Raw genomic sequence first — 12,720 nt, 5'->3', positions numbered from 1 at the left:
TATTATGCTAAAAAGGGATAAGCTTTTAAAAAAGCCTGACAAACCACGGGTAATTCGTTTTGTCTTTATATCCCAGTGAAAGGTGGTTGGACTGTATTTATGCTCACATAGCCAGTCTGAGAGAGGAAGCGCTCAACCTGATCTTTTCTGGTGATGTGACCAGGTAAGGTCTTTATATATCACTACATTGACCGGTGACGTCATTATAGGTCAGTGTAAAGGCAAAGCAGATCACATATACCGTGGTCGTCAACCATACGCTTGCTAGCGCAAAATAAATCCACTATTACTCAATTCCATTATCATACTGTGCTAAAAAATTGGCCAGTAATTTCGACCCGTGCCTTAGTGTCCTCTCTTAGCATACCAAAGGTGTGATCTGCAATCCTCAAATGCTCCCCTTATGTCATTACAGTGCTCTTGCAGCACCCCAGTGTAATTCCTCGCCATGCCCAAAGTACTCAATTGGAAGTCTCATCTCATCTGGATCAACTTCCAAGACGCTGCACCCTTCTCTCACACTGCTAAGCATCTCCTGTGAGCATACCCCTCGCTCCCTTCCAATATCCGCTCCCGCAGCACACGCTACTTACCCACGAGGATGAGGACACACACCAAGAGAGCGATGAGAGCTCCAGGGCTGAGGGCTGCAGACATGGCGTAGGCTGTGGTGTTGCAAGACTGGATAGCCCCCGCACTGTCACACTCGCACACGCGGATGGTCAGTGTCCCAGTGCTGCTGAGGGAAGGTGTCCCGCCGTCCCGCACCAAGATGGGGAGTATATACAAGTCCTGTTCCCTGCGGTTGAAGGCCACTCTCTGAGTGTGGACGGAGGCCGTGGTATCTGGAGAAATAGAATGACAGAAGTGACACGGGTGAGACCTTGACAGTTTTTACTATGATTCTCTACTACTTCTATTGCATTCATACTGCGTTCCCTACTGTTATATCCAACACATAGAAGCACTGCTAAAACAATTGATGCCAGGCACTGATACACAGTAATATTCAATGACAAAAATGGCAAACCAAATTCCAAAGTCCACTCCCAGACACGGAACTATGTAACAACAAAGACAATCAATGGGGGTCATTACGAGTATGGCCCTAGCCATGGAGCAATTAGCCCCATGGCTGCCTCCCATACCGTGACCGTGTCTGGTGTTGTGCAATGGGGATTTACCGGTCTAGTTCGACCCTGGCGGGACCGGTAAATCCCCATTGCACAAACCATTCCCCATTCCCATTGAGCGACCATAGGGCTCAATGGGAATGGGGAGGGCGCAAATAACGGGCTTGCGAATGGCAAGCCCGTTATTTGCACCCGGGTCCCTTAGCGGAACACGTATGGGACGTGTGGTCCAACCACACGTCCCTTGCGGTTGCCGTTAGGGGACCTCGGAATCGGGCGGTAGGGGATTACTGGCACTGGTCTCCTTACCGGTGCCTGTTATCCCCTACCGCCCGACTCGTAATGACCCCCAATGTCTTGCAATCATGCACACGCACACAATGAAGTACAAAAATGAAAGCAAGATGCACCGCCGACATCCATCTAGACCTGAAGATACCCATTGCTACATATGCCAAAATGCAATGTCAAAGGCTAGCAAGCCTGTTTACTATCAAATATTTTCATGAATATAAAATAAATAATGAATATCACCAGCGCACACACCAAAAGTCAAGTCTGGTGGTATCCCACCGGGAAACTTGGCGGGATGCCACCAAATGGAATAACTGTTACCGGCAAGGGTGGTTAATCCCCATTCCATGGTGTCCCATAGGAGGAGATTGCTGGTATGACTGGCACAGGTAATACGAGCGCTGGTAATCCTGTCATTTTCTTGCCAGTGAGGTGCCTAACTTACCTCCAGCTCTAGGGCTGGAGGTAGGTTGCAGGTGCAGAAACATGCTTTTATATGTAAATATAATATGTATATGTAAATGCCGGCTCATTATTTCCATTATTGAGTGACAATCACTGATACAGGGACACTAAAACCAAAAAACAAATATGAACACAAACCCATAACCACACACAAACACAGGTATATTAAGAATGAGAAATAAACACACACAACCACACACACATATAGAGTTGCGCTAGCCGCCTTACAGAGATCAAACCAATTTGCATCGATTTTTTGCAAAATTTGTTTGCTAATAACATTACATTTGATTTACTAGACAGATTTGAAAGGCATTTTCCCCAAAAACAATGCCTGATACAAGCTCCTTGAAGCTTGAAAGGTTGGGGATAATTCATGAAACAGTTCAAATGTATTATAAAAACAAAAAAGAAATATTTTTCGCCCACTCCCATTCATTTCCCGTAGAGAAAAATGGTGCTTCCATTGAACACCCACAGCATGAAAACTGCAGAATGTATTTGTACCAGATAAGACGTGAGTTGGGCACAAAATGCCGTACATCTGTCTTTTTTTGGTTTGGTGTAAATCTGCTAAGTAGTTTTGAAAACGACGGACAAAGGGGTGGCCCGGTCAAATGATTTTTGTACATCTCCCATGATACCTTACAGCAACTGAGGCTATTCAGAAATTACTGTTTTCGTTGTAATTTTGCTATTGCCCAGGGTGCAACATGTGAAACAGAAACATTGGTCATAGTAGTGAGGGGAGTATTGGCCTAGACAATAGGCCCGGGTCATGGTCATAGCCTTTTAGCCTATTTTGTGCAAGGCTGGTGCCACTGGCCATGGGAAAACATCATGGCCAGTGGCCCACTGTCTTTTTGCCTAATTATTTAAATGCGGACCGTGAACCCAGCCAAAGGCTTTAAGTCCATGGCCGATGGGTTCTAGTTAGTTATTCGGCAGGCCCAATAGTCCTACTCTAAAGCCATAACCAGCTAAACCCTGTCCTTTTTAATAATTGGTGCAACATGGACAGAGGCCACTGCCGAATCAGGTGGTGATTATTGCCCATGGCTGACGAATGGTCCTGGAGAAGATAAAGCATAATGTACCCTTGAAATTCAGTAAAAATCTTTAGTTAAGACAGAGTTAAGATGATTTGATTAATCACAACAAAACCCAGCGGCGGGTGTGGGAAGTGGCAACCATCTTAACTTGGAGTGGAGGCTCTTTGCTCAGCCCATGAGATCACTGCAGGCATCGATTATGAGATAAACAATGACATCACAGGGGACATGTACAGGGAGGGGGATTTCAGGTTAAGATGATCGTCACTTCTCATATCTGCTCACTTTTCTGGGTTTAGTTGCGATGATTTGCATCCTCTTATCTCTATCTTAACTAAAGAGTTTTTTTACTCAACATGTCACCAAAATCGAACTACAAACATTATACCCAAAATGGCATGGCATACACTAATGCACTACAACAGAGAATGTCAAATGTAAGCCATACATCTGCACTCAATGACCAGTATTCATGCTCACCCCAACATAGAGTGACCAGCTGTGATACACACATTCGAAATAACATGCAAGAAACAACACTTAATGGCTCTCTGCAAGCTCTTTTACACACTAGCACAGCATTACAAAAAAGAAAAGTACAAAATCTAAAAGGAAATAAATCTAACACAGCAAATACATCGAGTGATAGACAACACTACTGAAGAGAAGTTTCGCCACCTACAATGACATCTACCAATAATGATTGCTACCTGCACCAACAATCATGACAACCCTTTGCCGAAAACTGACATGCACTAAAACACAAAAACAACCACTGGTGAACTTGCCACTGTGTGTGTGCATTCAGTGACTTGCACACCAACATGCAGTGTTCAATAACGAAACACAAACCATCACTCAATGACAAACAATGCCACACTTTCCTGAACAAAGCATCAGAGAAGCCAGGCTTATTATGTCACCATTCTATCTAGGCTGGATAATGGCAATCCTGATGTGTTTCAAGTGCCTAGCATTTGATCAGAAGAACGTCCATTAACACACACCTTTCAAAATAAATCCAGCAACATAGGCCTAGGCCTCAAATCAAAATGTGGGTAAACACATTGGCCGGACAACAGTAGGTGCAGGGCTGATGGCAACACCGACATTAAATTGCAATGCAAAATGGTGGACCATTTTAATGAGGCACAACCACAAAGATGAGATGACAAATGTGAACCATGCAAGTCAATGTCCATGCTCTGCTCAGAGTGAGGCACAGCTGAACAGGTTTTGGCACTTACAGGACCAGAGTGCTGGCCCCACAAGAATAACTAGTACATATTACATCATCTCTACAAGCTAATGCTTTTAATGAGTTCCTTATCAACACGATTTTAACCCCTTAAGTGGCATGCTATTATGCAAGTCTATGAACTGACTGTGGCACAGCCCGGTCCCTTGTTGACTTCCATCTCTAGTAAACCCGCACAATTTATAAGGCCCTGATTCACAGAACGTTTTCCTATGGGATTGGACCATTATAAGACACTTCCATGAATCAGGCCCTTAATTTTAGTCCTGTTCTTCGGGACAATATTGAATTCTCATAAAAAACCTGAAACCAACTAATGATGCGCCATTTGCTGTCCCCGCCTGTGTAGCCCAAGCACATTCTGAAGATTGTGCCTATTTTATGACTATTTTTATTAACCGCTCACTTGAACAAGGGATTGTCCCTCCCAACTTGAAACTCTTTACGGTTTCATCTCTGCTGACGAAGCCCGCTTTGGACGCAAATGATTTCCAAAATGATTGTCCGGTGGCAGTCCTCTCCTGGCCAGCCAATACTTTAGAACAATTTGTAACAAACAAGTTACAGGATCACACTGAAACATACTCATTGTTAGACTTATGTCAGTCGTGTTTTCACCCTTTGCATGGAACCGAGACTGCACTTGTAGCAGTCTAGGACGAAATTTTAAAAGTAGCTGATGATTCAGAGCTGATTATACTGGGTATGCTTAACCTGTCACAGGCCATCGATCCAGTGGACCATGGCATTCTCCTGTCCCATTTGGCGTTGATAGGGTGAGTGTCAGAACAGGCCCTGGAATGGTTTAGCTCTTATCTTTCCGATCGCTATCAAGGTGTGAAGCTAGATGGATATCTAGCAGAAACAACCCCTTTAAAGTGTGGTGTCCCCCAGGGTTTGTTGCTCTTGCCCCTTCTGTTCAACCTTTACCATCAACCTTTAAGGCTATTTTCAGGAAATGTGAGCTTAATTTCCATTCCTATGTCGATGATACACAGATGGAACTGTGGATTAACAAGTGATCAGATTTCCTTCAAAAGATAGTCCTCTGCCTTGAGCAGGTTGGGGCAACACATGCCCCATAATCAGCTTCAATATAACCCAAACTAAACAGAGATGATCCTCTTTGGCCCCAAACACCTCCTAATGAATCACACTAAATGCCCTTCACCTCCTTACCTTCTGGCGACCAGACTGGATTATGTCCCTAAAATTATGAATTTAGGGTGTATCAGGCAAACAAATCTGGTCTGTGACGAACAGATCAGTTCCATGGTACATCAGTGTTTTATACACTTCAGCATTTACGGCTGACACTACCATATTTTTATGTATTTTTATATATTGCATTTTTTATACCCCAAAGCTCTTGGGTATCAATGCGTAGGTTACAGAAGGCTTTACATTTCTGGTTACAGTGGAGGAAAGGTTACAAAACAATAGCGCACAGATAAACAACTAGGAAAACAGGGCTTATTCGAGCCATAACAGAGAAATATTTAAAGCAGGTTATCTGTACAGTAACAGGTCAGGATAGGGCAATCCTTGCCTAGTCTTTGTTAGAGAGGCAAGTCTTTAGGGGTTTTTTGAATTGTGGGTGTGAGGGTTCGTCTCTCAAAGTCATTGGAAGGGCATTCCAGGTTTTTGGGGCTAGGACCAGAAAGCTCCTCTCCCCAGTCTCGTGAGTATGAAGCGTGGGACGCAGTGTTGGGAGCTGTGGTTGGATCTCAGTGTTCTTGTCGATGTGTTAGGTGTTACTATATTGGTGAGGTAAATGGGGGCTCTTTTTGCTATGCATTTGTGTGTGATGCAAAGCGCTTTGAAGAGAATTCTTGCATTAATGGGTAGCCAATGAGCTTCCCTTCTTATCATTGAGATATGGTCATATTTTTGTTGTGCCAAGTGCTGGTCTCAGGGCTTTATTTTGCAGGAGTTGTATTTTGTCAAGGTTAGCATTAGGTGCATCTAGGAGTAGCACATTACAGTAGTCTAAGTTAGACAATATTAATGTGCGGGCAAGAGTAATGCAGTTTTGTGGGGTCAGAAATTGCCGACTTAGTGCAATTAATTTTGCAGTGTATGCGGTAACTGTTGAGAGAGCATTGATGTGCTTGGTCAGGGTTAGGTTCGAGTCAAGGTAAACCATGTGCCATCAATGGTGATAGAGGAGTAGTCAGAGTGGAGTGATTTCATTTTGGAAGGAGCGCCCACACTGAGGATCTCTGTTTTCTCGTCGTTGAGGCAGAGACTATTGACTGCCATCCAATTCTGGATGATGGCATAGATTTTATTTATTAAGATTGTGTCCTGCTCGTGGTTACCTGAGATGGGTATCAGGATCTGGGTGTGATCGGCAAAGTTAGTATAGATGACACTCATAGCATCAAGGGCAGCAAAGGGAAGCTTAGTGTAGGCATTGTACAGGGTGAGCGAGAGGCAAGACTTCAATGGGTACTGGAATAGGATCCGCTGCTTCCTTGCCTAAGGCGACTCTGGAGGTTCAGTCTGCTAAGAAGGATTTCACCCATACGGTGGCATCATGGGAGAGATGGACATTTTTTGCTAGTGTGGTACATAGCTTATCGTGGTCCACCAAATCAAAAGGAGCCAATAATTCTCAGAGGAGTAGGAAACAGAGGTTACCTGCATCACTAATGAAATCCATTTGGATTTTAAGATCCAGTAGGGCCGTTTCTGTACTATGACTAGGCCAAAAGCCAGATTGTCTAATTCCTAATAGATTGTTTGATTCCAGGTGGGCTTGGATTTGGGAGTAGGCAATTTTATCTATTATTTTCAAAAGAAAGGGTACCGTGGTAATGGGGCAGTAGTTGGTGGGAACTGTGGGGTTTAGGGAATTTTTTTTTTTCCATACTACCCACAAGATCATTCAGCCGTGGTTGGGCCACTAATCAATTCCAGACTAGACTATGTTAATAGTTCACTAGCAGGCATTCCTAAAATGAAAGAAATGTGTCACCTTCTGACAGCTCAGAACGTGGCAGCACAGCTCATCTTCAAAGTCACAAAATTGGCTGTAATTTCACCTGTGTGCAGAAATGTCGATTGACTACCTATTAAGGGATGGTTTGATTTTAAAATAATATGTTTGATATGCAAGTGCCTACATAATCAAGCCCCTCTTTATCTTGCAGAGAAACCGGCCCACTATGTACCACTAAACTCTTTAGGATCCTCAGAGAATGTTTAGGTGATTCCCTCCTCCAGGTGACCCTCCGAAAGTGGTCTATGGCCCGGACTATGGAACTCCTAACCCTGGGAACTGTGGAGTAGTAAGATGCTTTCTCTTGTCTGGAAGGCCTTAAAAGCATATCTGTTCAAATAAATGAACCCTCTGTGGGCTTGGAGTGCTGTATTGTTGTTATTTGGTCTAGAGGAGTTTAGAGCATCTCCACCTGTGCCTAGATGCTTTTCATTCTGCCCGCTGTGTGTAATAAATAACTCAAAAAATCAAAGCAAACAAAACAATAAGTGTTCTCCGGTCTTGTTGTGGGAGTGTGAGTCATTGGAAGGAGCAGGATCAAGAGAGAGAGAGGTGGCAAATAAGTGCCCTAAGGTGTTCTAGTGGTGGGAAAAGGAGGAGTGCGAGCAGAGGTGGCAAAAAGTGGAGGTTGTGGAGCAATACTAGGATGAAGGTGGAAAGATTAGGAGAGAACTGAGCAGAAAGAGGAGTGGGAGAGAAAACAGAATCTAAGCACGGTAGAGTTTTGTGAGGTGTTGCTGGAGCAGAAGTCTCAGGAGGATAGCTCGGGCCAACGTACTCGCCTTGGAAACAAGAAAATGAGGAGCAACACAGGTTCGATCCCCGGGTCCATGCTTAGAAACCTCTGGGTATTAAGCACATTATAAACATAAATAACCAATTAAAATTACAAAAGAAGGAGTAGGAAGGACAAAGAGTCAGAGTGGAGGAGGTTGGAGAGTAGATGCTGGATAGGAACAAGGAAGAAAACCAGAGGACAGAGAGAGAGAGATTGAGGGTAGCATCATACAAGAGACAGTGAAGATCAGTCAACTGGAGAGGGCGAAGGAGATAAGAAGGGAAGTAAAGGGGGCTTGGTGGTAGCAGTGGAACCAAGAGAAAAGGAAACAGCAGAGAAGATGGTAATTCTCACAGAATTAAGTATAATTATAATTATAATTATAATGTCAGAGGAATGAAGGTGTTACTTGTGGGGTGCCTAACACCCTAGTGCTGTTAGAGACTCCGGTAGTGACTTCTAACAGAACCTGAGGTCCTGAACCTTGCCCTTCCCAGACACAGAGAGGTCTGGCAACATATTCATCCGGGTTGTGTCCTGCAACACAGGGGCCCCTTGAGCCAACGTGGTGGAACTTACCATCAAAGGCAACATCCTAACAAGGGCCACAAAGAAGAGACCACTCTGTTATGTCAAGAAAAAGTGTCAGGGAACTTAAAACCTCAAAGGCTGTGACTGGCTTTACATGACTCCCGGAGAGGGGGTGGACGGATGGGAGATAGTAATGGGATAGCCGACTACGATGTATCAGGAGGAAGCTCTGGGCCAACACATTGGCCTTGGAAGCAAGACAACGCAGAACAACAACGTTTTAAATCCCAATCCTGCACTTAGAGACTGGTCTCTGGTATTAAGCGTGTTATATGATCCATAATCAAGCTGACATTGCTCATCGTTGTTTTTTCTAAGTGTCACAAAACCTTAGTAGTAGTGTGCACTAAACCCATGGCACATTTTGTCAAATATATGAGGTTGTACCACATTTTCGGATCTTTGAGTTGTCTGTTGATTACTAGGGAAGCCTTGACACCTGCCTATTGTAATTGTGCCCTTTCTGAGATGTCTGAACTAAAAAAGCATGCAGTGTTCAGGAAAAGCCTTAAGGCCTTTTTATCTCATCAGACCAAATTAAAAGCATGGGGAAAGCTAGTCTTTCGCCAATATACACAACTGCAAATCTTGCAGCATGCACTGGAAAGTGGCCGTGGGAACTGTGTTGAAGCCTGTAAACATCTGCCACATGGCTTCACATTACAGACTACTGCTGTCTTCTTTCAATTAAAAGCAGTGATACATACACCACCCCTCACTAACCCACCCTGAGACAGATACACAAATATGACACACATACATATGTCAGCCTTCAACTGATGTTGTATTTGTCTGTATTGTATTTATTGAAGGAAAGTGAGCACTTTGAACAGAAAAGCTGCACATTATAATTTAACAGTGGCAGGATCAATCCCTTTGAAGGGTGCTTTACATGTTGGCACCATAAAGATAAGAAGGCTGAAGTGGGAACATGGCTGGGGGCAACAGGGGCATATGACATAAGCACAGCATATGCTGATACAGCAGGGCATGGACGCGATTCACAGCAAAGCATATACATGTTTTGGGTGGGGGTACTGTTACTTTCAAGGTAGAGAAGGAAGAATTTAAGGGCTGATTTAAATGGGACTGGGAGGGGAGTGGAATCAGAGGTATTGACGTTCATGGAGATGCATAGTGACTGATTAGGGGGCTATCACTCTAACTAGACAAGTACTGACTCGTGGATGATGAGGTGAGAGAGTGTATGGGGCATGGATTGGTGCTCAGACCTGTTGGAGACTGCAGACAGGTCAGGACAGATTATGCTAGGCACGAGTTTGGAGAGGTGCACAATGGCAACATGAGGTACGTGGGTCAGCCATTTCCATGGAGTGACGACTACAGAAGACAGTTAGAAGGTGGGTCAAAGATTGTTCCCCAGTTAGTTAAGGATCCGGCTGAAGACTAAGCATTTAAGGAATTTGGACTAGTGGATGAAAAAGGTGACAGACATGTAGTTGGCAGGAGGATCAGGGTCTGCAAGAGCTGTTCACTAGGGGTATGATTGTGGCAATTATGGGACAGGTGTGGAAAATTGCTGCTGTCAGAGAGAGGAGAAGCACAGAGGTAGGAGCAGCTGAGCAATGCCAAAGTCATGATTGTAAGAGGGGAGAATGTGTCAATTGGGGAACAGCACAGGTTGGGACGTAATGGAATAGGATTTGGTACAGCAAGTGAAGAGGGGAGATGGTGCCAGGAAGGGTAGAGTAGGAATGAGAGGGGGAGGAACAAAGCATTTGCAAAGAGATGATGGTAGTCTGAACATCTGGACATTTGCTGGAGATGTAAATCTCAAAGCCTCCAGCAGGTAAAGGTAGGGAGATTGGAGCTGAAGAGTACTAGCATACTCTGAAGGTTAGAAGGCAATGTGTAATGTAATCTTAAAAAGTCCTATAGAGCACAAGTATGCCATTTTGGTGGCCTTTTTTAACATCACCGTCCAAGAATAGAGGGGAGTTGGATGTTAATGGGATAGAGGGAGAGGAGGGTGCCACATCCTGAGATGTTGTTGCATGCAGGCTGGAAGTACTTGCATCCTGAGTGTCTGTAAGACGAGACAAACACCCTTGGGTGTGCACATCATCATGAGAATAGAGCCCACGATTAACCACTGTGAACGTAATCACTGCAAAGCAGGTCTAGCTGCGGCACGGGGTGAGGTGTATTAGCAATAGAGAAATAAGCAATGATGTTGCTCTATTTCTGTGGCAAGTCTTTTGGCAGCTTGCATATATGTGTGATGGTTGATCGTGTGAGTGGTGTACGGTGTTGAGAGATGCCATGTGATCTGGTTAGTGGGAGAAGTGGAGGTATTTGGTTAGCAAATGAAACCAATTTGCTGTTCAAGTCACACTGACAATTTTGAACTTCTTCCAGGTAAGGATATCGTATCATTATGAATCTCTTTTAAGGGGAGCAAGGGCACTGACCTGAAGGAGTGTGATCTCACATATTCCTTGATTGAAGCACTGTGTGATGCATAGCGCACAACGGGAGACCCACCTGAAAGGCTTAAAAGAGTCTGATCTTTCAAATAAGGTTTTGATATCCTATCAGACCACACACACACACACTAACTATAATTCACTGAGAAATAGCTTGCTTACAAACACAGACCACCGCACTAACACTGCATTGCACACACATCAAATACGATCTAGAAAATACATACACAACACCTACATTACAGCACATGTGGTACCATTAAATCAGTGCCTGGCAAATGCCTATCTCATGCCTACTCAAAAGCCCGAACTGTGGGGATCGAAAATGCATGTTGGTTTCAGTTTGTCTCGCCAAGTGACAGAGTATATGCACGGGTGTGGGTGCCTTGCTTGATATGCCTAGGGAATCGAGAGGCACTTTACTCGGTTGATTCAGCACGCAGCTACCTGTAAGGTGTAAGGTATTACCCAAATTGTTTGTTTACAATTGTTTGAATGAACAATTGACCGAATTTAAAGGGTTACAATTGACCTTTTCACAATTGACCGTATATATATATATATATATATGTCAGTTTGGTTATATATATATATATATATATATAGGGTTTTGGGGGGTTTGGCGTTGGGTGGGGGGTTGTGGGGGGTTTCCCCCCACATATATGTTACAATTGACCTTCACAATTCGGTCAATTGTGAAAAGGTCAATTGTAATTCGAACAGTTGTAAAACGAACAATTCGTATACAACCACCTGTAAATGTCAAGGCTGGGATGGCGAGTGTTCTGTTCTTCTCATGCGTGCTTACCAGTTGGGTTCCAACCTGAATAGAATGGATTCCTGTCTGTGTGGAAGTCTTGCCTGTCCTGCCAGAACCTTTTATGAATTGAACTGATAAGTAATGACTTGATAAACCCATAATGGTTTAGTTAATATTAGCCGGTATGCAAACAGAACGTATACTTTGTAGTCAGGGTCTTGTTTGGAAACTTTGATATAACACCTGGGCTTTTAGGCAGTGCTGGATATAGAACTTTTTTACTTAGGGCTCCCATCAGAGACAGTTGGAAGAGGAGGATTGTTTCATCCCCCTGTGTTCTCTCCCCCACCCTCCAATAAACAGTTGCATCTCAGGAGATTAATCGATGACACCTGCAAAACAACCCAAGAGGTGAACATCTCCTATAATGTTGTTGGCAAAGTGTAAAGGCGCACACCATTCCTTCTAAAAAAGCTGCATTTCATGATGTCCTGCCAAGTGCAATCATAAGAAGCACTGTCACAAGCATTCTGGTCACACGTTCAAGTAATCTGCTGGGTGTCGCATCCCTGGTCCTAAGTACCTGGGTTTGAATCCAGGCTTCTTCCCCTTTTAAAGGAGTCTAACACACACTAACGATTGAAGGGTGCAAATGGATTTTACCAGAGCCACAGAGATGATTTCTTTGTCAGATTACGAATCTGGGAAAATCCTTCCGAATGCAAGCACGGTGTTTTGGCTAGTCCAACACACACCCAATGGTAATTGTTCTCAGCTGATTGCAAACCTGGCTGGCCCAGATAACAATTCCCGCACGGGTCTGGTCAGTGGGTGAGGGGAGTGGCAGATGAGTGCAGCGCATGGTGCTGGCAGTGTAACCAAATGCAACTTGTGCTGGCAGGTACTGCACTTCTCTAAGGCGGCATTGGAATGGGGGG

General features: G+C 44.2%; 1 protein-coding gene across 1 annotated transcript in view; it reads right to left on the bottom strand.

Moving 5' to 3' along the window:
• The window catches only part of CDH22 (cadherin 22), a 2,717,439-nt gene that overhangs the window by 50,861 nt on the left and 2,653,858 nt on the right, over positions 1-12,720 (bottom strand). Inside the window, exon 12 of the mRNA XM_069651359.1 lies at positions 594-845. Coding sequence (XP_069507460.1) covers positions 594-845 — 252 coding nt within the window. The remainder of the gene's footprint in view (positions 1-593; positions 846-12,720) is intronic.

Source organism: Ambystoma mexicanum, chromosome 3p, assembly GCF_040938575.1.
Source record: "Ambystoma mexicanum isolate Mex_15411 chromosome 3p, UKY_AmexF1_1, whole genome shotgun sequence".
In the NCBI taxonomy this organism is placed as follows: Eukaryota; Metazoa; Chordata; class Amphibia; order Caudata; family Ambystomatidae; genus Ambystoma; species Ambystoma mexicanum.
The sequence above is the reverse complement of the archived record's forward strand: the minus strand, read 5'-3'. Positions and strand labels throughout refer to the sequence as shown.